Source organism: Macaca thibetana, chromosome 1, assembly GCF_024542745.1.
Source record: "Macaca thibetana thibetana isolate TM-01 chromosome 1, ASM2454274v1, whole genome shotgun sequence".
Lineage (NCBI taxonomy): Eukaryota > Metazoa > Chordata > Mammalia > Primates > Cercopithecidae > Macaca > Macaca thibetana.
The window spans coordinates 109,763,639-109,788,947 of NC_065578.1; the positions used below are offsets into that span (position 1 = coordinate 109,763,639).

General features: G+C 39.6%; 1 protein-coding gene across 3 annotated transcripts in view; it reads right to left on the bottom strand.

Moving 5' to 3' along the window:
• Nucleotides 1-3,532: 3,532 nt before the first annotated feature.
• Nucleotides 3,533-25,309, bottom strand: part of SLC16A4 (solute carrier family 16 member 4) — a 28,920-nt gene continuing 7,143 nt past the window's right edge. Inside the window, exons 3-9 of one of the 3 annotated variants that reach the window (XM_050746402.1) lie at nt 23,876-24,008; nt 22,708-22,851; nt 22,012-22,173; nt 19,601-20,101; nt 17,697-17,908; nt 16,191-16,284; nt 3,533-4,579 (exon numbers count right to left, since the gene is read on the bottom strand). In XM_050746402.1, coding sequence (XP_050602359.1) covers nt 4,452-4,579; nt 16,191-16,284; nt 17,697-17,908; nt 19,601-20,101; nt 22,012-22,173; nt 22,708-22,851; nt 23,876-24,008 — 1,374 coding nt within the window. In that variant the 3' untranslated portion in view covers nt 3,533-4,451. The remainder of the gene's footprint in view (nt 4,580-16,190; nt 16,285-17,696; nt 17,909-19,600; nt 20,102-22,011; nt 22,174-22,707; nt 22,852-23,875; nt 24,009-25,309) is intronic. The other 2 variants (XM_050746407.1, XM_050746413.1) reach the window with 2 other exon arrangements.

Sequence of the window (25,309 nt, forward strand, 5' to 3'; positions counted from 1 at the left end):
TTTAACAATTTTTTTTGTAGAGATGGGGCTCACTGTGTTGCCCAAGCTGGTCTTAAACTCCTGATCACTCAAGTGATCCTCCCACCTCAGCCTCCCAAAGTGCCAGGATTACAGATGTGAGCCACCTGGCCTGCATTCTCCTTTTTGTTTCAATACAGACATTAAAATTTTAGGCCAATTTGAGTTAGATTTTTGTTATAACTGCTTTCAATTGAATTAGCTTCATAATCTGTTGATACTGCCAAGAAGCCAGAGTAATGTAAAGGGGAAAGAGTAGGGTTTTGTGTTAGATTGTGTTTGGATTATTACTCCACTACTTACTGGGTATTTAATTTCTTTGACCTTCAGGCTGGGCACAGTGGCTCATGCCTGTAATCCCAGCATTTGGAGAGGCCCAGGTGGGCAAATCAGCCTGAGGTCAGGAGTTCAAGACCAGCCTGGCCAACATGGCGAAACCACATCTCTACTAAAAGTACAAAAATTAGCTGGGCCTGGTAGTGGGTGTCTGTAATCCCAGCTACTGGGGAGGCTGAGGCATGAAAATTGCTTGAACCCAGGAGGTGGAAGTTGCAGTGAGCACAGATCATGTCATTGCACTCTAGCCTGGGTGACAAGAGTGAAACTCCATCTCAAAATAAATAAAACTGAATTATTTTAAAAAATAATAATTTCTTTGACCTTCAGTTTCTTCATTTGTAGAATAGGCATCATAGTATAGTATCTCTATCGGATTCTGAAGGTTATCGTGAAGACTAAATAGGGTATTTGTCGGCTGGGTGCAGTGGCTCACACCTGTAATCCCTGCACTTTGGGAGGCTGAGGCGGGAGATTCACTTGAGTCTAGGAGTTCTAGACCAGCCTGGGCAACATAGCAAAACCCCATCTCTACCAAAAATAACAAAACTTTGCCAGGTATGGTGCACGCCTGAGGTCCCAGCTACTTGGGAGGCTGAGGTGGGAGGATCACTGGAGCCCAGGAAGTAGAGGCTGCAGTGAGCTGTGATTGTACCACTGCACGCCAACCTGGGTAACAGAGCAAGACCTGGTCTCAAATAAAAATTTTTTGAAAGAAAATTTTTTTTAAAAAAAGATACGTGTCTACCTCAGTGACTGGTATGTTATTAGATGTTGAAGTAAAGTTATTCACCACTCTACCACCCCAAGCGCACTTATTCATATATAAGTTGTGTAATATTTGTTTCCTCTTTGTCTTATGGAATCTCTTCGGGGGGGAGGAAAAATCAGCGACTATTATGCTTTTCTTGAAACTCCGTATATAGCTGGGATGATATTCCTGCATTATGGATTCCTAGAAGTGTTTTATATGGCATCTTAAAATATTGTCCACAAAAATGACAACATTGCAATAAATGAACAGGAACATCATAAGTTAATTGCTAATATGATGAACGCATTAGTTACAGAAGTCGTTAGCTTTCTGTAGTCTTGGGATTCAGGCTTTCTTAATTCACACAACCCAGGTTTAGAGGGCCTATTACCGTTGAGTAGGATAAAGAACTTCTCTGTTGCATGAGATTCATAAAACCTAAGAATTCAATTTGGAGTTCTTTAGTTGGTCCTACTTAAAATGTACAGCTTGGTTAGATGGGAGGAAGGATCAGGTTGCTCTAGGTAGTTGAAGTCCCTTTTAAAAATAATTGCTACTCTAAAGAGAAGGAGGAATTAATGAAAGTGGTTCATAAAATCATTGATTTCTTTTATCTTTTGTTTTGACATGAAAGCAGAATGGACATTAGCAGTTACTATATATGAAGGGCATTTTGCCTGATACAACTATATTTTCTTTTTTTTTTTTTTTTTTTTGAGACGGAGTCTCACTCTGTTGCCCAAGCTGGAGTGCAATGGCATGATCTCATTGCCACCTCCGCCTCCCGGGTTCAAGCAATTCCCCTGCCTCAGCCTCCTAAGTAGCTGGGACTATAGGCGTGCGCCACTGCACCCAGCTAACTTTTGTATTTTTAGTAGAGACAGAATTTCACCATGTTGGTTAGGCTGGTCTTGAACTCCTGACCTCAAGTGATCCACCTGCCTTGGCTCTTAAAGTGCTAGGATTAAAGGTGTGATCAGCCATGCCCGGCACAAGTATATTTTCATGGGTTTAGTCCTCACAGTACGTCTGTGAGGTAGGTTGGTGGTATTTTCATTTTACAGAGGAGGAAATTGGGTCTCAGAGAAGTTAATTTTAAAACTAACTTTCATGAGGGCATATGGTAACAAGTGGCAGAGCTGATATTTATTATTAGTTAACTATTTTTGCTGTTTGTATGTGTAAGGGGGTGGTATTTTTTTCATATTTTCTTACATGTAAAATGTAAAAGTATTAGACATCCATATCTAAATGTAAAAATGACATTTTTTTAAGTCAGAAAACCAGTTTTCTTTTTTCTTTTGCTTTAGAAAGCCATAAAAACCATATTTAAATAGGATCAACTACTGGTTTTTTTTTTTTTAACATAACTGAGATTTGAACCCAGATTAATTTGGTCCCAAAGCTTATGCTAGGCCTTGGAGAGTACAAAGATGAATGAAACCTCATTCATCTTGTTGATCTTGCAGACTAATGGAAAGGATTGACATGTGAGTTCATGTAGTAATCTGTTAAAAGTTAGATAGGATTCCAGATGAGAATGACTGCTGGGGAAGATTTTTCCAAAGGAGGTAGCCTTTGAGTGAGTCAGATAGTGAAAAGTGAAATGGTGCCTAGTAGAGAAGGCATACATAGGCAGTGACAGGGTATGGAGCTAAAACCAGTCTTCTAGAGTTTTTCTCTGTAAGGAATCAATAGACATTTTAAAGCAGAGAGGAATGAAAGAATAGAATAACGATAATGGTAATAGTTTAAGAAGCATTCTGGGCCAGGTGTGGTAGCTCACGCCTGTAACCTTGCCACTTCGGGAGGCCGAGACGCGTGGATCACTTGAGGTTAGGAGTTTGAGACCAGTATGGCCAAGATGGTGAAACCCTGTCTCTATTAAAAATAACAAAAATTAGCCGAGCATGGTGGCCAATGCCTGTGATCCCAGCTACTTGGGAGGCTGAGGCAGGAGAATAGCTTGAACCCTGGAGGTGGAGTTTGCAGTGAGCCGAGATCACACCACTGCACTCCAGCCTGGGCGACAGAGTGAGACCCTGTCTCAAAAAAAAAAAAGCATTCTGAAGGAGATGCTAAGGGTGGTTGGTGTTGCAGATGCAGGGAACTCTAGCTGGTTTTTTCCTCTTAAAGATCACTCAGGAGGAGGAAGAGGAGGGAAAAAAAAGCTTACTCAAATAATGAAGGCTCTCTATTCACATGCAATCGCTTAGTCTAAGTGACATTATTAACGTAATTATTCCATATACAAGAAACATCTTTTAATTTAAACATTTCCCATTAAAACCACCTATTCAGCTTTCATGTAAATCTTGTAAAGAGATGTTTCAATATTTAGTGTGAATATTTTGTTAATTAGATGTAGTGGAAAATGACACTTTGATGGGCAAAATTGCTGTTCAAATGATCTTGAAATGAAGTTTTTAAAGCAATTTTTATATACTGTTTATTATTTAGCAATACATACTTATCATAGAAATTTAAGAACCTAAGTAATACAAAGAAAGTAAGGATTACCTTTAATTAAGAACCTAAGTAATACAAAGAAAGTAAGGATTACCTTTAATCAATAAACAAAGATAAACTTTTGGAGGGAGTATATACCATTCCAGTCACTAAGTGAGGTTTTAATATTCAGATTCTAGGGTTCTGATCAATCAAAGGTTATTTTTCGCACTTCTGTAAATTAAGAAAAAATGTTCTATCTTTACATATTTTAGTGACTGAATTACCATGGCGTAATTGAGAGTTTGGATTTATTATGGTACATTCCGATTTCTATTTAATATATAAGATACCTGATTAAAATTTCAGACTATTTGATTAAATACTAACAATACAGGCTGCTATTACTCTTGTCTTGCTACCAATTAGACATTTCTCAGAATGCTAAAGCAAGAAGGAACCTTAAAAACTTATCTGGTTGGCAGCGCCCCATGACTCATTCCTGTAATCCCAGCACTTCGGAGGTCAAGGCGGGCGGATCAGGAGGTCAGGAGATGGAGACCATCCTGGCTAACATGGTGAAACCCTGTCTCTACTAAAAATACAAAAAATTAGCTGGGTGTGATGGTATGTGCCTGTAGTCCCAGCTACTTGGGAGGCTGAGGCAGAATCGCTTGAATCTGCGAGGGGGAGGTTGCAGTGAGCCGAGATTCCGCCACTGCACTCCAGCTTGGGTGACAGAGTGAGACGCCGTCTCAAAAAAAAAAAAAAAAATTCTTGTTTACCTTCTCATGTTACAAACATAGATGCGTTTCTTTCAAGCTTTTGTTTCCAGTGACATACTAGTTTAGGTTTTCTTTCGTTAAGCTCTCACTTGATTGCAGTCTTCTTTCTTTCAGGTCAGACTGTTTTTCCGTCTTTCGGCCAATGGTACAAAAAAAAAAGAAACTGAAGAGAGGAGATAGCATATGCCAGAGAAGTAGAAAGAGCCATTGTATGTCTGGGTATAATCATATAACCAGCCTGGAAGGAAGGAATGATTTCTGTTAGGGAAGGAAATTTTGCCATTAGTAGTTCTCAGCCATGAATAGCTCCTCAAAGCAAGGAGCCTCCTGTATTGTGACCCATTCTAACTTAGTGAAGCTTCTTAGCTGTCCTATTTTTCACTGATGAAGCTGAATGAGCTCCACCTGACTTAGGGACTTACCCCATCTCCAATCTTACAGTGGAAGTTGGAGAAAATTAGGGACACATACCATTTTATTTTACCATGAATTTTATTAGAAGACCACTATTATGAAGAAAATAATCATAAATTACTATTTTCCAAAGAAAAAAAGAAGTGATAATATCAGTTTTCTTTTTTCCTTTACTAAACAAACACTTGAATACTTACTATATTCCTGTTAATATTGCTAGGTGTTGAGGACATAGTAGTGAGCCAAAACAGATACGGTCCCTGCCCTCACAGAACTTCAGTGGGGAGATAGGTACCAGCCACATAAATAATATGTGATAAGTGCTATGAAGGGAAGGTGCAGGGGGCTATGAGAATATATGAGAAGAAACTGACTGCTTGATCATGTGGGTTAAACAATGACTAGTTCCACCCTGAAATCTAAATGCTTTTTTTTTTTTTTTTTTTTTTTTTTTTTTTTGAGACAGAGCCTAGCTTTGTCACCCAGGTTGGAGTGGTGTATTGGCACAGTCTCTGCTTATTGCAACCTCCACCTCCTGGGTTCAAGAGATTCTCCTGCCTCAGCCTCCCAAGTAGCTGGGATTACAGGCGCCTGCCACCATGCCCGGCTAATTTTTGTGTTTTTAGTAGAAATGGAGTTTCGCGATGTTGGCCAGGGTGGTCTCGAACTCCTGACCTCCAGTGATCTGCCCATCTTGGCCTCCCAAACTGCTGGGACTATAAGCATGAGCCACTGCGCCTGGTCCTAAATGCTTTTTAAAAGCATAAGTTGGAGGGGTCCTCAAAGTCTTTTGGCTAATGGCACATACCAAAACCTAAGCAAAACCCTTTTTTTTTTTTTTTTTTTAACTGAGTAGGTGATAGCAAAGAATATTTATGCTAAGGCACATCATTGCAAAAGTCGACACTGAAAAAGGCAAATAATGTCCTTAGTATTACCATGACAATAATTTTGACCTCCTGGACTTCCTAAAGGGTGTCAGGGATCTCTAGGGATCTGTTGACCTCACTTTGAGAAGTTCTTTTCTAAAGTGTATTATGTATATTATATCTGATCACTTATTCAAGAAATTTCAGTGCTGTATGGCAGCACAGGTCTGGGTTCCAGGGATATATCCCTGAACAAAATAGATGAAAATATCTGCCCTCATGGAGCTTACATTGTGTCTTTGATTTTTCCCTTCTGTCTTAGATCATGATGCCTCACTGGATATATAGAGTATACCCTCCCCCACCTTTTTCTTCTGGTCTGCTTGTCTCATCTCCTCTTTATTCTCTTACGGACAAAGGAGATGAGACAAGCAGACCAGAAAAAATTGACTTAATTTATTTTTGTTTTATAGCTCTGTGTTTCCTGTTATTAACGTAAACAGTAAGTGAATAGAATGTTTTATAGCCTCTTTAAGTTCAACTAACTTTGAGTTGCTTTTTACTTACTGACTCCTGTTTGATTAGTGACCTCTATTAAATGTTTCTTGGAGTTACTAGAGTGAAAACAACTAGGACAAGTCTTTGTGTTATGTTGATTGTTATTGACCAATAGATCTCTAAGAAATAGGTGACTAGTCTCTGAACTCTTGTAGACATTTCTAGAAAGGAGGGAGTATGGAAGGTAGCAGTCCTTACCCTCCCAGTCCCTTGTCATTCTTGCCTTAGTCCTGCCAACACAGCAAATATATTAAAGTGTATGTGTCTGTGTATGTATATGTGTATATATAAAACCTGTGAATTATAAAATAGTAGTCTCAGAAGTAACACCCTGGGGAAAGACTAGGAATTCTTGGATGAAAAGGCCAACAGTGCTACTAACATGTCAGGTAGGCACAGCTAAAAATAGTAAAAATGGATTGAAGAGGAAAACTGTTTATAAGCCTTTTCTTTATTTCTTTTCTTTTTCTTTTTTTTTTTTTTTTAATTTCTTACAGAGACTGGGTTTAAGTTACCCACGCTAGTCTCAAATTCCTGGCCTCAAGTCATCCTCGTGCCTTGGCCTCCCAAAGTGCTGGGATTACAGGTGTGAGCCATCTTGCCGACCAAGCCTTTCATTTTATACACAAACACATATGCGCGCCTGCGCGTACACACACACACACACACACACACTCTTTCTCTCTCTCACACACACACTCACTTTTTTTTGTTTTTTGAGATGGAGCCTTGCTCTGTCACCCAGTCTGGAGTGCAGTTGTGCAATCTCGGTTCGCTACAACCTCCGACTCCTAGGTACAAGTGATTCTCTTGCCTCAGCCTCCTGAGTTGCTGGGATTATAGGTGCCCACCACCACACCTGGCTAATTTGTTTGTATTTTTAGTAGAGATGGGGTTTTGCCATGCTGGCCAGGTTGGTCTCAAACTCCTGATCTCAGGTGATCTGCCTGCCTCAGCCTTCTAAAGTGCTGGGATTTCACTCACTCTTAGAATGCTGTTTCTGAAACATTAAGTATTAAAATATAGTCATGTGGCACATAACAGGACAAACCTCATGAGGTTATGATATGCATTTTTACTGTATCCTTCTATGTTTAGATACATGAGTACTTTGTTTAGATACACAAGTATCTTTCAATGTTTAGATACAGTTGCCTACAGTACTCAGCACGGTAACATGCTGTATAGATTTGTGGCCTAGGAGCAATAGGCTCTACCATATAGCCTAGGTGTGTGTAGGTAGGGATACTGTTCATCTGACAACAAAATATCTAACAACACATTTCTCAGAATGTATCCCTGTTAAGTAACTCATGACTATATTTAATATGTTTTCTTACCAGGGCAGGGAATTGTTTAGCATGTTTTAGAATTATTTCTATGTATTTCCATGCAAAATTACGTGAAATAAAACCTAGATGAAATAATTGTTGTAAATCTGTTTCTCAGCATATTTGATCATTGAGATATTTGTATTTTTTAAATTCTAAATTAAGATCCAATTGCCATTCAATAGGATAATAGTATACAGTCGAGTATTTAGTTTTAGGATGGTATTTATACTAGCAAATAGGAGGTAAAATGTAGGATGCAGAAATACACATATGACTGATTATTTTATGAAAGTATAGTTGTTATAATCAAGCTTATATTTAAGTGGCTACTAGGTAAGTTAAATTTTGAGCTTCATTGGTATTGGAACATTTACTTTATTCGGTTGGAATAACTAGCCTTTCTCTACTGCTGAAAGTAAAAGGATTGGCCAGGCACAGTGACTTATGCCTGTAATCCCAGCACTTTGGAAAGCCAAGGCAGGCAGATCGCTTGAGCCCAAGAGTTCATGGCCAGACTGGGCAATGTGGTGAGACCCTATCTCTACAAAAAAGAAGTAATAAAGTAGCTGGGTGTTGGCTAGGCGTGATGGCTCATGCCTATAATCTTAGCACTTTGGGAGGCCTAGGTAGAAGGATCACTTGAGCTTAGGAGTTCAAGACCAGCCTGGGCAACATAGTCAGACCTTGACCCTATTCTATCAAAAAGTAAAATTAAATTTAGAAAAGTATTGGAAAAGAATAAAGAAAAAGTTAAAGAAAAAAAAAGTCAGGTGTCATGGCACATGTCTGTAGTCCCAGCTACTCAGGAGGCTGAGTTGGGAGGATCACTTGAGCCCAGGAGGTTAAGGCTGCAGTGAGCTGTGATTGTGCCACTGCCCTCCAGCCTGGGCAACAAAGGGAGAGCCTGTCTCAAAAATTTAAAACAGATAGATAGATAGATAGATAGATAGAAAGAAAGAAAATGAGTGTCTGATTTTGTTATTTTTCTGTATTTTTTTTTTTTTGTAACAGTATGAAAAATCTGTTCAGATGCACTTCTGACCCTAAACAGTTTAATGCTTCTAAGTAAAATTTTTTTTTTTTTTTTTTTGAGAGGAGTCTCGCTCTGTCGCCCAGGCTAGAGTGCAGTGGCGCGATCTCCACTCACTCCCAGCTCCGCCTCCTGGATTCAAACCATTCTCCTGCCTCAGCCTCCCGAGTAGCTGGGACCACAGGCATCTGCCGCCACGCCTGGCTAATTTTTTGTATTTTTAGTAGAGATGGGGGGGGTTTCACCATGTTAGCCAGGATGGTCTCGATCTCCTGACCTCGTGATCCGCTCACGAGGAAATTATTGTTGATAGTTCAGAAGCCACTGTATTCTCACCATTTTAAATGGAAGCACACACATAAGTTGACACTGAAAAGACTAGATTCCTTTGTGGTCATAGCATAAGCATTGTGAATGTCAGAAAAAGACAAGATTACATACCAGTGGTAATCTAGGATAATGTGCATGTATCTGAAAGTTCACTCTATGCCTGGTATTACTGTTTGTAGCCAGCACTCTGAGGAATAAACTGGCAGCTGATGCAGAATTATTAAGCTGAAGACCTCTGTAAGCATTTCCTCAGTGTCTACAGGCTACCTGCATCAGATTTACCTGAGATGCATGTTAATAATGTAGATTCATTGGATTCTGTCAAGCAGAACTTCATCCTGGGTGGCACTCAGTTGATTCTTATGCACAGTAAAATTATTATTTAACAATAATAATTATTGTATTTGAAGTTATTAATCCAGACTCTTTTCTTATATCTATGGCTATAGGACTTGTTTTAGGCAGAAATGTCTAATAATATTTCTTGTGATAATTTAAAACAAATAGGAAGATTGGGCTGAGCTTCCTTAAACACTTGCGCAAACCAGCTTTTTTTTACAGTCAGTAAAAAAGGAATAAGAATAATCATTGAAGTTAGATATTTAATATAGGATTCTGAATTCATTTTTTAAGTGTTAATACTTTAAAACTGTTCCACATCATTTTATGTGTTAGGTCATACATGCTTCAAAAGGAATTTAGCATCCTGTCTAAAAAGTATTCATGCCTTCAGACATCTCAGAACTTGATTGTTAAGCCAAGTTATGAATCATTTTTATTAGAATTACTGTGTAAGTTTACTATTGGTCATCTTATTAAAACTTAACATGGCTAGGTGCAGTGGCTCACACCTGTAATCCCAGCACTTTGGGAGGCCGAGGTGGGCAGATTGCTTGAGCTCAGTAGTTCGAGACCAGCCTGGGCAACATGGTGAAATCTCATCTCTACTAAAAATAGAAAAAAATTAGCTGAGCATGGTGGGACACACCTGTAGTCCCAGCTACTCGGGAGACTGAGGTTAGAGAATCACTTGAACCTGGAGGTTGCAGTGAGCCAAGATCATGCCACTGCACTCCAGCCTGGGTGACAGAGGGAGACTCCATCTCAAAACAAAAAACAAACAAAAAATTTAAGGTCCTTAATTCCAAAGTTTCTTGGTGCTAGTTCTAATAAGTGGTTGAAAATTCTGCAGGTGACTGGTCAGAGTTGAATCAGAACTCCTGTGGTTGGGTTGTAGCATAGTGGCAAATTTCCAAGGTGTGCAGAGACAATTTTTCTCTCATCCCTGGGTCCACTGGAGCCACCAGCTGGCTATTGGCAATCTTGTTCTTTTACTTTGGGTGTATTGCGCAAATACTTTCTATATGTGCCATGATCTGAAAAATCTTGGGAAACTTGGCTTAGCAAATTTAAATTTCAGGGCCTTTTAAGATGGGAACTCAGTAAAGTTTCCTTGGTAGAAATTTGCAATAAGATTTACTAGGAATGCTTCAAGTATTGGCTGTGTGCTGTAAGTTTTATTAAAAGGATCGTGGTGTCTGTTAGGATTTGGAAGCTGGATTCTTTGGCCTTGCAAAGTGTATTACATAAGGGAAGGACTCCTCCTCCTCTTATTAAACCACAATAGAGAGCTATTTGGAATTTATTTTTGATGCTTTGTAGGTATTCATCAATCTTAGGAAAACTGAATCAAAGTAAAAATCTGTAAGGCTTTGTAGTTTATGGGGAAAATAATCACTAGATACATAAAATATTTACTTTTTTTAGCCTTTTTTTCCCCCACAGAATGTATAGAGGACGGGGCTTTGCTCTGCCTTCTCACTTTCTGCCCACTCACCTGCAACCTCCAGAGTGTATTTTCCAAGTAAAATTTTAGGCCATAGAGAAATTCTCAATTGATAGGCTAAGGTGACTGATAAAACTCTAGAGGTCAGGATTGGTAATAGTGGAGCGAGGAACAGATGGAATTTTTGTTTAATACTATATCTGAAATTGAGGATGGGATAGATAGGAAATGACCTATCATTTCATGAGGAGATGACTTTTCTGTGATAGGGGGACAGATATAAGCTTAGATGGATGAATATATATTTTAGCACTTAACTTTTTCCGTAAAACACAAATAGACTTAGTGCAAAATTACCAGTCTCACTCCATGGTATTTCTGATGAGATCGGTAAATAATAGAGACATAAACTTCTTTAGGAGCTAGTTGACTTTAACGTATGCTGGAGTACAATTGACTTACAACTATTTGGCGTTAGAAATTATTTTTCTAGGGCTTGGTGGGGGGAAAAACAAGCGTGAAATACCTGCTTGACTTAAACTTCAACATATTTTAAAGTCATTTTATTATCCCACAGCTCAGAATGTCTTCAATTAAAGGTAAGAAAATAAGGTGATGGGCTACAGTGACTTAATCAGGTGTTCAGTTAATGAAGTAGAAGAATGCAGATTCTAATAATTCACAGTTGTGGAGGTTCTAGGCTGTTCTTAGTATGAAGTCCCGGCAGTGTATGTGGCAGAGTGAATACTGTGTCACGACCTGGTGAGTCATGTGAGGACTGTGAGTAACTTTTATCTTCTGTGTGTCCCACATAGCATTTAACAGAGTACTCTGCTAGTGATTTAGTTGACAGTTATTGAATGAATGCTAAGTTTCAAGTATTTATTTGATAGTTACTTGATTACGAGGTAATCAAGTAATTACTTATAGTGTTTTAGGGGGTTTTCAGAAGATATTTGTGATTAATTTAAATAAATGATCATATATGTATGTTAGCATAGTGTATGCATTTGTCAGTTGGGAAAGGGGGGAATATGGAGAAGTGGGGAACTGCATTCAGTTTTATTTTATAGGCAACTAATATAGTCCCTTGGTTTTATTTTAAAATGAAACTGAGCCTTGAGCATTTTGAGCTTTCATGTCAAATGCCTTGAATGGAAAAGTAGGAATTTCATGTAAGTAGCTTACATCTGCCCTGTATGTTGGAGAATGTGATTAGATATACTTGCTTTTCTGCCCAAGGCACTATTTTTGTATTTATATTGCTTTTTTGCAGGTTTACTTTTGTTAACAGGAGTCTGTGAGAAATAAGGCTTAAAATATCAATACTTCTCATTTTTCCACAGCCTTCCAAGGCTTCCATCTTTGTGCTAGTGTGTAGTTCTGGGTGCCATCTAACCCCAAAAGCAGCAGTTGGGTTTGGATGAGCTGTGTGACATTTGGTCTACACTTAGGTCTACTAACCACCCTGGGTCAGGGAACCTAGAACAGTCCTAAAACTCATCTACTCCAATGCAGGCCATATTTTTTAATTAAAATTGAAATTGTTACTGAGTATTGCAAAGGAATAAGAAGGGACTTTGGGGTAGAGTGGGTGGGCAGGGCGTTGTCTTACAAAGGAGGTGTGGGGACTGGTAAGTTTTAACTTTCATCCTTTCAATCTCTCAGTTTCAGTAAAGAATTTTGTTGCTACCGTTATTTCTTAAAATCATGAAAGAAAGGTAAGAAATCGAGGTGTATAATTTTCTTGCCCATATTCTCTATATTTTAAAAAATACAAGAATAGTATATATGGGTCTATGAATTTCTTGTGCTATTTTGCTTTCCTTGAATTATTAAAATATGTTGCATAGAACTAATATTGTTTTCTTTTTTATTTTCATACAGGAAGGACAGAAATATTGTTCATGTAATGTGTTACCTTTTTTGTCTGTGTGATCTACAAGAGCATGGCTGAAATGTTACCATTTTTAAGTAGTGTTTTGACTGAAGATTATTATGAGAAGTTTTACTTTTGTTAGATTCCTAATTTAAAATGCCTATACTCTTTTATAGGAGTTTCAACTTTTGCGATTTGGTAATAACAGATTTAGGTAAGTAAAAAATGAGAATCTTATACAGTTCTGAAGATTCTAAGTTTGGTTGATAATTTAATGTTTCATCACCAGTAAACCTTTTGATTCAGTTAAAGACTCAGTTCTGCCTACATCTGCAAGAACTGAGTTGATCTGTACATCAACATTTCTAATGTTTCTTTGGTAGTTGCTGCTGGAGTCAGAAGTTAGGAACAAATCTAATGGCCTTTGTAACGTCCTCTGTCATTTCACCGAGGAATGACTTAGAGGAACAAAGCTTTCCTGTAATTTATTTCTTCAACAGATGGTTAAGGGCACAGCATTGCAGTTAGAATCTTGTTTAAGATACTAGGAGCACGTCCTGGACTAAAAATTTCTACGTAAGCTTTAGCAATAACCTTATAACTTGCTTTGACTGTTTTGTAGAGCTTACAGAATGTATGGCTGCCTAAGTAATACTCTCTGAATTAATGGGTAAAAAAATACGAGTTTTTTATCCTTACATATGGTGCTAGGATATACTGGATTTGGGCTAACAAAAGCTTGTTAACTTTTTTTTGTCTTATTGACAGAAGTATTTTATATCTCATATTTTACATTACATAGGTGTGTGTGTGTATGAAATAAAAGTTTGAAAATAAAGTGATATATTCTGTTTTTTAATCTGCTCTGTGGTAGTCTGTTTTCATAAAAACAATGAGATCATTACCCAACAAATTTACTTCAGAACTCACATATATACCTGTAGCTTTTTCTTTTCAGGTAATGGTCTTCAGAAAACTTGCCTTGTCTTCTCGAGTATTGAACTATTTAAACATTTTATTTTAAGAAGTATACAAAGACATATAGGACATTAAACGTGTTATAGTTTTGTCGCTTGTCTTTTTCATTTGAGTAAGATATTCTATGCCCTTGTATTTGTTACTTCCTTGTACTTTTGGCCCAATAGGCTTGAAAAGTTTCAAGATACTACTGGGACAGCCAGTGAAGAAGGATCAAGATTGAAAAAATGCATCAGCAAACTGTGTTTGAGCTCTGTTTTCTGTATCTCACTGTCCTGGGTACTAGCCATAGAGTAGTTGTGCAAGGTACTTCTGGTATTTGGCCTCCTTTTACTAGTCCCTATATAACAATTCTGGGCTTTACTTTATAATTCTAGCCTGCTTTCCAGGTGTGAAACGTAGGCTAAGTGTTAGATAGCATGGGAAGGGGTGTGTTCATAAATGCAAATAAGAGAGTTGGTTGCATATTTATATAAATTTTTTCTTTAGAATAAGTATACCTTAATTGAACCTCAGATAGTGGCATAGTTTTTTGTTCCCGGTACGAATTTTTTTTTTTTTTTTTTTTTTTTTGACAGGGTCTCACTCTGTCACCCAGGCTGGAGTGCAGTGGCATGATCAAGGCTCACTGCCCTCATTCCTGGGCTCAAGCAATCCTCCTACCTCAGCCTCCTGTGTAGCTGGGACTACAGGTATGCACCACCACATCTGGCTGATTTTTAAAAATTTTTTTGTAGAGATGGTGCCTCACTATCTTGTCCAGGCTGGTCTGGAACTCTTGGACTCACACAGTCCTCCCACCTTGGCCTCCCTAAGTGCTGAGATTATAGGCGTGAGCCACTATGCCAGGCCCTCTCAGTAACAATTGTTGTTATCCTTAGTTTATACTCCTTCTTTTAATATTTACTTTTTCTGAATCTTTTTTTTTTTTGAGATGAAATCTCGCTCTGTTGCCCAGGCTGGAGTGAAGTGGTGCAAAGTGAAGTCGGCTCATGGCAACCCCATCCCCCGGGTTCAAGCAATTCTCCTGCCTCAGCCTCCAGAGTTAGCTGGGATTATAGGTGCCTGCCACTACGTTTGGCTAATTTTTGTATTTTTAGTAGAGATGGGGTTTCTCCATGATGGCCAGGCTGGTCTCGAACTCCTGACCTCAGGTGATCCACCCACTTTGACCTCCCAAAGTGCTGGGATTACAGGCGTGAGCCATTGTGCCTGGCCCCTTTCTGAGTCTTAAGAGGTATAAATTTAACATCATTATGAAACTTAATTTTTAAATAATGATAGTGAGACAAGATCAACTCCCTTCTGTCTTACTTCAGGACTAAAAGATGCAAAAGTAGGTTTTAGGCTAAGTTCCTTTTTGTGGATGATTAGAAATGTCATAGTAATTTGTACATTGAAATACATTGAGAACCTGTGGTGTGTGAGAAACTGAAGTTTAGGTCTGTTCCCTAGAAATATTTCTGTGTGAGTATTTAAGTTTATAATAGTATTAGATTAAATGTTCAGCAAGCATAAAATGTCCAGTTAGGTAAAAGGTGAATGTAAAACTACAATTTAGGCCGGGCACGGTGGCTCAAGCCTGTAATCCCAGCACTTTGGGAGGCCGAGACGGGCGGATCATGAGGTCAGGAGATCGAGACCATACTGGCTGACACGGTGAAACCCCGTCTCTACTAAAAAATACAAAAAACTAGCCGGGCGAGGTGGCGGGCGCCTGTAGTCACAGATACTCGGGATGCTGAGGCAGGAGAATGGCGTGAACCCGGGATGTGGAGCTTGCAGTGAGCCGAGATCTGGCCACTGCACTCCAGCCTGGGCGGCAGAGCAAGACTCCGTCTCAAAAAAAAAAAAAAAAAAAAAAAAAAACTACAATTTAAATCTTAAAGTTAACTTACATATGAGAACTCCCCAAATGTTTACTGTACTTGTATATAATAATTTTCAATGGCCCCCAATAGCCTCTCCATAGAGATCTGGCCTTTAGGGCAAGTATCCTCCCATCCTTGGTACCCACAATTTGAAGGGCCTCTTTTCAAAGAAAGATACTTAAAGAACAGATAACAAGCAATCCTGGACATCCATATGGCACATCAGAAGAATAAAAGTGTCAGGCCTATACCTTTCAAGCTCTATAAAAGTGACTCATGTTTAGATACAGGATGCTAGTCATACATTGATTTTTGTTTGTTTCGTTTTTTCTTTTATAGAGACAAGGTCTCTCTGTTGCCCAGGCTAGTCTCGAACCCCTCAGCTCAAGTGATAACCCCCGCCTTGGCCTCCCAGAGTACTAGAATTACAGACGTCAGCAATTGCTCCCAGCCTTTTTTATTCTTTTTCTTTTCTTTTTTTTTTTTTTAAAGCATCATGGGTCTTTGAGGCTCTGAAAAAACTCTGGATTGTCTCCCCCAGACAAGTAGACATAGATCCAGGGTCTGCCCTACAACTCCCAAGAATATAAGAATCTGCTTAAGGCACATCTTAAGAGAATACAATAATCTGAGCCTTCAGATTTTCCTGCATTGGTGATGGAGTGAGTAGATATAGGAAAAGCAGAAATAATCTGTTTCTTTTAACTTGATACTGTCATTACATGTTTACCATTAATCCTGGATCAGTGTTTCCTTTTATTGCTATTGAAATTTGTTCAGAATGTGGTGAAAGGTGTTACCTGCTATAGGTGGTCCAGAAAGGACAGCCATCCCAGCAAAGAAGCTGGCAAGTCCCAAAAACCTGTTTACTGTAGAATTCCTACACAGATCAACCTGTAGGAATTAGAATTCAGTGTTAGCCACATTAAGGGTGAAATTCTATAGAGACTTCTGCCTAAAAGGGACAAATACTATTTATATAATCTCAAGCTATGAACAGTGTGACTTCTGGGGTGAGTTGGTTGGCTTTTTGCCCCCAGTATTGTGAAAGAGCTGAGGACTAATAGTGAACAGTAACTGCTAGGCAGGCAGTGTTTCAGTTTATTAGTAAGAATACAAGTTTTTATTTTCATTTTAATTTTTTAGGTGGTTCATGGGTACTTTTTCTTCCCCAAACCTTGCTGCTTTTCCCTATTAGGAAATGATATTTACAATATGAATTGATAGTGATATTCTTTTTTTTTTTTTTTGAGACAGGGTCTCACTCTGTCACCCAGAGTGGAGTGCAGTTGTATGATCTTGGCTCACTGCAACCTTCACCTCCGAGGTTCAAGCGATCCTCCCACCTCAAGGGAGCTACTTCCAAGTAGCTGGGACCACAGGTGCGTGCCACTGCACCTGGCTAATTTTTTTATTTTTCGTAGAGACGGGGTTTCACCATGTTGCCCAGGCTGGTCTCCAACTCCTGAGCTCCAGCGATCCACCCGCCTCTGCCTGCCAAAGTGCTGACACAGGTGTGAGCCACCACACCCGGCCAGGTGGTGATATTCTTGAATCCCCTAAGGCTAGGTATCAGCCATTGGTTTGTAAGTAATCAGATAACACAAGGAGTTAATTTCAGCTTTAGGAAGCTTGATTTTTGCCTGAGCTTCGTATAATATCCTGTAGCACTTATGCTAATATTGATAGAACAGAAGTTTTCTAGGAAATCTGTTCCAGCATGTTTAGCACCTGGTTCTAAGGAGAACCCATGAAATTCCCAGGGGTTCCCAGAACACAGAAGTATTTGTAGAAGTATTTTGGTTGCATCTGGGTCAAGGACTTTGAGTCAGTTTAGGGTAAAGGTGGAGAGGAAGTATAAAACAATGGCCCTGTGAAAGTACACAGGACCAAAGCAATAACTTCAAGAGAGAAACCACACTGGTAAGGAAATCCGTTTTTCTCTATGTTCCCAGGGATCTCTTCTTTAAGATTATGTCTTAAAAGGAGCCAAACAAGTTTCTGGAACTGAAGGAGAGAAGTGAACACAAGCCTAATCTAGGAGACTGATAAGTAAAAAGGAATCCTGCTGATCCCTTTTTTGCTTTAATTTTATTGCTGTCCCATGTGGATAGTCCTCTCACCATCCCTCCTCCGTCATACACAAGATGAGTAACTGGACAGGATATAGCTGCAGAGTTTCTAAGATGTTTGAAATGATTTTTTTAAGTTATAAAATTAATACAAAATACATATTTTGGGGAGATTGTTACTGATATTTGCTTTTACTGAATGGTTTAACAATGTTAATGAGTGTGTCTACTCACCAGTACAGGCAGTATCAATGCCAGGTAACCACCAGCAAAGATGGCAAAGCAGATGGTGTAGGTCATAAGTAGTGGAAATGTGGTGGCTAAAGGAGCAAGCAGGTTAGTGATGCCGCAGAGGATGAGGTAAGACTTGTGGTAATGATACTTCTTAATCCAGTTTTGATCAGCAACCCATCCAGAAATAATCTGACTGACCGTCTCAAGGATACCTGGAACAATATTGAAATCTTTTTATTTTCCTAGCCCCTTTGAAAAATGTGAATGCATACGGCATCATTTCCCAAGTAATATGACCTCATCCCGAGGCCAGGATATGTGAGGAAAAAAATGATTTCATTTGTGTACCATGAAGCTCTATTATTTACTTACCTATTCCAAATACATTTAATAAAATAGCAAAAAAGTCTCCGCTAGAGTTGTGTAGAAGACCCCCGTAGTTAGGGTTTTTTTCTGATTGTGTCTGGAAAGCTTACATCATCACTACAGTGGGAATCTTTGGTTACAGAGGACCCTGGGCGCAGAAGGCCATGCAGTCCCTTCGTCTAAGAGGTCCTGCAAGTGAGAAAATGAAGTTTCTAAAAGACAAATAGACCTTCAGGTCAGTGTCTTGGGGAAATTGTATTGTAGAAGATTGGAGTATAAATAAGTCTTCTGTTAAAAAAGAGATGTTGGGACTCATAATTGCATATGAAGTTTTAGGAATTAAGTCCTCCAAAGTTTATGCTTAATTTGAAAATATGTAGTAAGTTTGGAAATGGGAGATCGTATTTTGGACCACTGCACCTGACCAAATCCCTATCTTCTAGATCAAGCATTCTGTCTTTAAACAGTTTTATGAGTAGTCAACTAAAATAGTTGCTTTTATTTATTTATTTTCATTTTATTATTATTATTATTTTTGAAACAGTCTTGCTCTGTCGCCCAGGGTGGAGTGTGGTGGCACAATCTCGCCTCACTGCAAGTTCTGCCTCCCGGGTTCGTGCCATTCTCCTGCCTCAGCCTCCCGAGTAGTTGCTACTACAGGTGCCCGCTACCATGCCCAGCTAATTTTTTGTATTTTTAGTAGAGATGGGGTTTCACCATGTTAGCCAGGATGGTCTCAATCTCCTGGCCTCGTGATTCGCCCACCTCAGCCTCCCAAAATGCTGGGATTACAGGCGTGAGCCACTACGCCCGGCCAGTTGTTTTTATTTTTAATTTACATTTTAACTTATTTTAAATATCAGACAATCCATAAGTGACTAGCCTTAAAAGTTGTATTTATCTGTTTTACTATGAGTTCAAGGGAAAAAATCCTTAGCTACAAATAATAAAACATTACTGAATGCTTGCTACAGGCCAGGCACTATTCTAAACTCTACATGCATTGCTTTTTTGATCCTGACAATCTTATGAGGGTAGATACTATTATCCCTGTATTACAGATGAAATGAAGGCACCATGAAGCAAAGTAACTTGCTGAAGTTCCCACAGTTAAGAAATACAGAGCAGGAGGTTGAGCCAGGGAAGTCTTGCTCCAGAACCAATCCTTTGAGCCACTGCACTGTGCTGTCTACCTGGGGTTTTCTGTTCCTTACAATGGCTATTACCACTGAGCATCAGCTTTTTGAAATTTCCACATTTATCTAATGAATAATGTCTACTGTGTCAAACACTGTTATATGAAGATGAGTAAGACTTGTTTTAGTGTCCACTATCTAGTAGGGGAGCCTGTGTGCAGTGACAGAGATCTCTTCCGGGGAAATGCCCAGGTGCTCCATTTAGCCTCAAACATTTTACTTTCTCTGGCCCTTCTACAATTCCTCTTTTGTTTTTCTTTAGCTTTTTGTTAAAATGTAAAAAACTTGTAAAATTAAGTTGATCTTTCCTTTTGGGTAGAAGGCTGACATAGGCTTTCTTACCTGCTACGGAAACGAGGTAAGAGGCATCCATGATGTCAATCCCCAGTGTTTTGGCTCTGGCTACCAGGTGAAAGGTAGGGATGAAGTATGCTAACTGACTGAGGAGAAAAGACCAAGTAAATATGTAGAAGAAAGGATTTCTAAAGAGAGAAATATCAAAGAGTTGTTTGCAGCTCCACGAGATAACCTTATCACTTTCTTCATTACTTTTTAGTAACAGTCTGTTCCTGTTAGGCCCATTGTAGAACTCTTCACTTTGATTTTGTGAGACTATTAAATTTTTGCTAGGTAGTCCAGCCTTCTGCGTAGTACTGTCCTTGATGGTAGACTCTTCTGTCTCATCACAGTGTGTTTCTGTTGCACATGCCTCTGGACCACGTGCAGACAAACTGCTGCCTTTATCTTTAATACCAGAATTCTCAGTTTTGATATGGATGGGTCTTAAGAGCATACTAGAAGGCACCAAATTCAGTGCAATAGCTCCAAATAATATAAGGGCACCTAAATAGGAGGGAGAGATTGAGCAATTAAAAATAGCCTTTCAGTTCACAATATTGCTTTGTGTTCATAGGCTCAGAAGAGGCCCCACTGGCATAGCCCATTAATTCTTGAAAACATTACTTTGTCTCCGATTTGACTTATTAGTCATATACACTGCAGTATCCATGTACTAATGTAGTGCTTTGGAGATAGAGAACCAGAAAGCTGCACCAATAGATGGGATAAAAGGAGAGGTGGTGGTTATTTGTGTTAAGCATTGGGGGGGGGGGGCAAGTTTTTGGAGGGAGAGGAGGGTATTTTAAATGCTAAAATATTAAATAGAAAATTTAGGCCGGGCAGTGACTCACACCTGTAATCCCAGCACTTTGAGAGGCCGAGACAGGTGGGTCACGAGGTCAGGAGATCGAGACCATCCTGGCTGACATGGTGAAACCCCGTCTCTACTAAAAATACAAAAATTAGCCAGGCGCGGTGGTGGGCGCCTGCAGTCCCAGCTACATGGGAGGCTGAGGCAGGAGAATGGCGTGAACCTGGGAGGCGGAGCTTGCAGTGAGTAGAGATTGCGCTACTGCACTCCAGCCTGGGCAACAGAGCGAGACTCCGTCTCAAAAAAAAAGAAAGAAAATTTAAATATCCTGAAGTGAGAGTACAGATTTAGGTACAGAAAAAATAGAATAAGATGAAATAAATCGTTTGGAAACAACCTTAGAAGAGGGGACACCTGGCCAGGTGCTATGGCTCATGCCTATAGTCCTAGCATTTTGGGAGGCTGAGGCAGGCAGATCACTTGAGCCCAGGAGTTCAGGACCAGCCTGGGCAACATGGTGAAAACCTGTCTCTACAAAAAATACAAAAAAAATTAGCCTGATGTGGTGATATTCACCTGCAGTCCCAGTTACTTGGGAGGCTAAGGTGGGACGATCACTTAGCCTAGGAGGTGGAGGTTGCAGTGAGCCGATGTTATGCCACAGCACTCCAGCCTGAGTGACAAAGAGAGCCTATCTCAAAGAAAAAAGAAAAAAAAAAAAGCAGGGGGAGGAAGGCATGGATAGCCTTTCATCCCATGACATTTTTTAGATCTTCCTTAAAAGATGACAGATGCTAATCTTGCCTTTGAAGCTGAATAGTTGCTTGCATTCAGCATGTCCTGATCAAAGCTATGGCTTGTATGGTGCTTCTAAAGATAGAATAGGCTATAGGTTCTGCTATCCTATCATGGATTTGTCAGCTGGTCCCATTCACCATGAGACTACTGAATAGTTAGGAAAGATTCAACAAAACTGCCATGTAGATAGCAATAGGCATGAATACATACATATACATATATTTTTTCCAGTAGTTTAAGATTATTTTAATCCAAATATCTTAGTTACAAAGAAAATTGTGAGATGAATCATTTTTTATTCATTTGTGAAAATTTATAGTTGACATTGTATAAACTATTAAGGAACATACTCTTTTTACCAAAGTATTTTTCTTTTTCATCTATTTTAGTGAGTCTGATGGAGGAGGCATTTTTTAAATGCATATTTTTGTCTTAAAGGGAAAATGGGAAAAGTGAGTGTTTTGAGGGAGGAAGGGGGACGCCTTGTTTCCCCAGGAGTATCGCTTTTACTGCAAGCTGTTTCCAGCTGCACGGAATGCCCTCCATCTCCTCAGACTTTGAGCCCTATGGTAAATTCTGAGTTGAGTATGAGCTGGCAAAGCCTGCAAGTATTTCAAGATCTCCTCTGCATATGTATTCTCCAGGGAAGAGAAGCATATTTACTTTAGAAATTATGCTCATTTCCTCTCTTGCAATACCTTGTGAAATCGATTGCTCTAAAAGTCTTAACTTCCAGTTCTCAAAGGGAGAAAGCTGAATGCTAAATCTTGCACAGTTGATAGTAAAGAAACTTAGAATGACTTACCTGTCCAGTCATACAGATCTATAAGGAATTTTGTAAAGGGTGCCAACAGAAAAGTCAGTCCCATCCCAGAACGGGCAATAGCTGTAGAAAGAGCCAATCGTTTTTTGAAGTATTTGGTAGTTACCACAGCAGCAACTTGGTATAAGAAAGCAGAACCCAAACCTAAAAGAAAAACATAATAGTTTAGAATCACTCTCACATTAAGTGGCTTGGTACCAGAAAAGATAATTTCCTGGATCCAAGATAATAGGCCTTTTGGACCCAGGAACAGTAGAAGGGAAGGGTCCTGTTCCATCTTCTATGGATAGATGCATATATATATATATATATATATATACACACAGACACACACACACACATACATACACACATACATATTTTGAGACAGGGTCTCACTTTGTCACCCAGACTGAAGTGCAGTGGCACAGGCTCGGCTCACTACAGTCTCAACTTCCTGGGCTCAAGCAATCCTCCTGCCTCAGCCTCCCAAATAGCTGGGACTACAGACATGTGCCACCACTGGCCTGGCTAATTTTTGTATTTTTAGTAGAGACAGGGTTTCACCATGTTGCCCAGGCTGGTCTGGAACTTCTGGACTCAAGCGATCCACCCGCTTTGGCCTCCCAAAGTGCTAGGATTACAAGTGTGAGCCACCACTCCCATCCTTCTATGGTCACATAATTACAAGGAACTCACCAGGTAGAAGTCCCATAGTCACACAAAGAAAAGGAATACTTGTGGCCCAGCTGCTGATCAGATATCCACCAGTAACAAGGAAAGCCCCAAGAATGGAGGTAGTTTTCTCTCCAAGTATGTCACAAATAATAGCAACCAGGGGACCTTAAGAGAAGAAAGAAAGGCAATTCTTAGGTAAATATGATCTGGCATCTCTTATCCTCTGATGGCGATTTAAATGAATGACAAGGAAAGCAAGAGGACTGTTTACTTTGAAGTATTACGTATTCTTCAAAAAATATTTTCATATCGGGTTTTTTAATATCACTAGTCTCACACTATTTTAGTTTTTGGAAGGGGAGTTTAAAAGAAAATGTTTATTGCAAATAAGGTTTGGAGGGGAGGTGTTTTGAAATTCATTATAGAACCTCCACGAAAAGATTGCATATAGTGGTCAATGACTAGAATAAGGTTGAATCACTTATCTGCTCTTCCATCCTGTTACAGCTCCAAATAAAAGAGGAGAAATTGGTTCTATAATTTGTTTTGAGGCTGGACACCGTGGCTCTTTAATCTCATACTTTGGGAGGCCAAGGTGGGCAGATCACCTGAGGTCTGGAGTTTGAGACCAGCCTGGCCAACATGGTGAAACCCCATCTCTACTAAAAATACAAAAATTAGCCAGGCATGGTGGCGGGCGCCTGTAATCCCAGCTACGTGGGAGGCTGAGGCAGGAGAATCGCTTGAACCTGGGAGATGGAGGTTGCAGTGAGCCAAGATTACACCACTGCACTCCAGCCTGGGCAACAGAGTGAGAGTCTGTCTCAAAAAAATAAATAAATAAATATAATTGTTCTGAGTATACTTAGATAACTAGAACTTCATGGCCTAACTTCCAGGTTGAGGGCCTTACTCACTGAACCCATATTAAGGCATTAACAGACTGGAAAGGCAATGCATGAAATACTGAATCATGGCATTTAATAATTCTTCATCTTTCTTTCTTTGAATGCTGATTCTCCCAACTTTGTTACTAAGTCAAGTGGAAGCTAAATATTGCAATTCCTTACTTTCTTAGTGTTACATAATGAACCTGAATTTTAGCAATGCTTCAGTCTGGAATAGGAATCTTGGAATTGCCCTTTGTGGTTTTTCTCTTTGGACAGCAAGCTTATTGCCAGCCTTATACCTGCACAAAAACGAAGAGATGACATGATGGATCCAATCCAACCAATTTGCTCTGAGGTGCCTTCAAACTCTTCTTGAAAGACCACAAAGAAAATTGCAAAAGTCTTGGTCATCCCCATCACAAACACATTCACCTAAATCAAAGCAGACCAGAGTCCAACTCAGGTGGTAAGTCAGCCATTACAGAGGCAATTACGGCTACTAGAAGTTATGATTCCCTTAACCTACAACTATTTACCAGTTTGCCTTATTGGTTGAGCCTCATTATACATCTTATATTTTATGGGGGAAGTCATTACTTTTAAAGTAGCTAAGCATTTTAAATGGAAACATCTCATTTAATCCTCATTTCATGGCTTTGGAATAGGCATGCCAGTGTTGTATACCAAATAATTTATACCAAATAAACCATCCAATGGGTTCACCTTGCCTGCTGCCTAGATACAGCTGACGGGAATTGCAGTAGCGAAAGAGTTATTCCCACAGCGCCCATTGTGCAGGAGACTGGAGTTTATTATGCCAGTCAGTTTCCCTGAGGTTTTGGGGATCAGAGTTTTTAAGGATAATTTGGTGGGTGGGAGGCCAGTGAGTTGGGAGTGCTGATTGGTTGGGTCAGAGATGAAACAAAGCTGCCCTTTTGTGCCTAGTCACTTCTGGATGGAAGGGCAGGGGCAGGGGCAGGGGCAGGGGCGGGGGGACCCATGATCAGATAAACCAGTTTATTAATCTGGGTGGTGCCCGCTGATCCATCAAGTGCAGGGTCTGCAAATTATCTCAAGCACTGATCTTAGGTTTCACAATAGTGATGTTATCCCCCGAGCAATTTGGGGAGGGTCTGTCTTGTAGCCTCCAGCTGTATGATTCCTAAACCATAATTTCTAATCTTATGGCTAATTTTTAATCCTACAAAGACAATCTAGTCCCCAGGCAGAAAGGAGGTGGGTTTTTTTGTTTGTTTTGTTTTGTGTTTTTTTTTTGGTTTTTTTTTGGAAAGGGCTGTTAGTTTCTCTTTCAAAATTAAGCTATCAACTAAGTTTCCCCCAAAGTTAGTTCAGCCTACACATGGGAATGAACAAGGACAGCTTGGAAGTTAGAAGCAAGATGGAGTTGGTTAGGTCAGATCTCTGTCTCCGTAATAATTTTCTCAGTTATAATTTTGCGACAGCAGTTCCAAGATCAGGAAAATGAAGTTTAGAGAGGTAAAAAGTTGCTTAAAATAGGGGTACTGGAACTGAGATTTGAACCCAGATTAGACTGACTCTAGATCCGGTACTCCTCTACTGCCCTCAATAGCATCTGTTAAAGACAGCTAATTTCAGTTACCTTTGTGGGAGAAAAGTGTTTGTCCATAAGAGGAATAATTATTCCTGTCGGTTCTTAGATTAGTTTTGATTTAACTCTGCTGCTGAGCTGAGTACCTTCCTTCACTTGATAT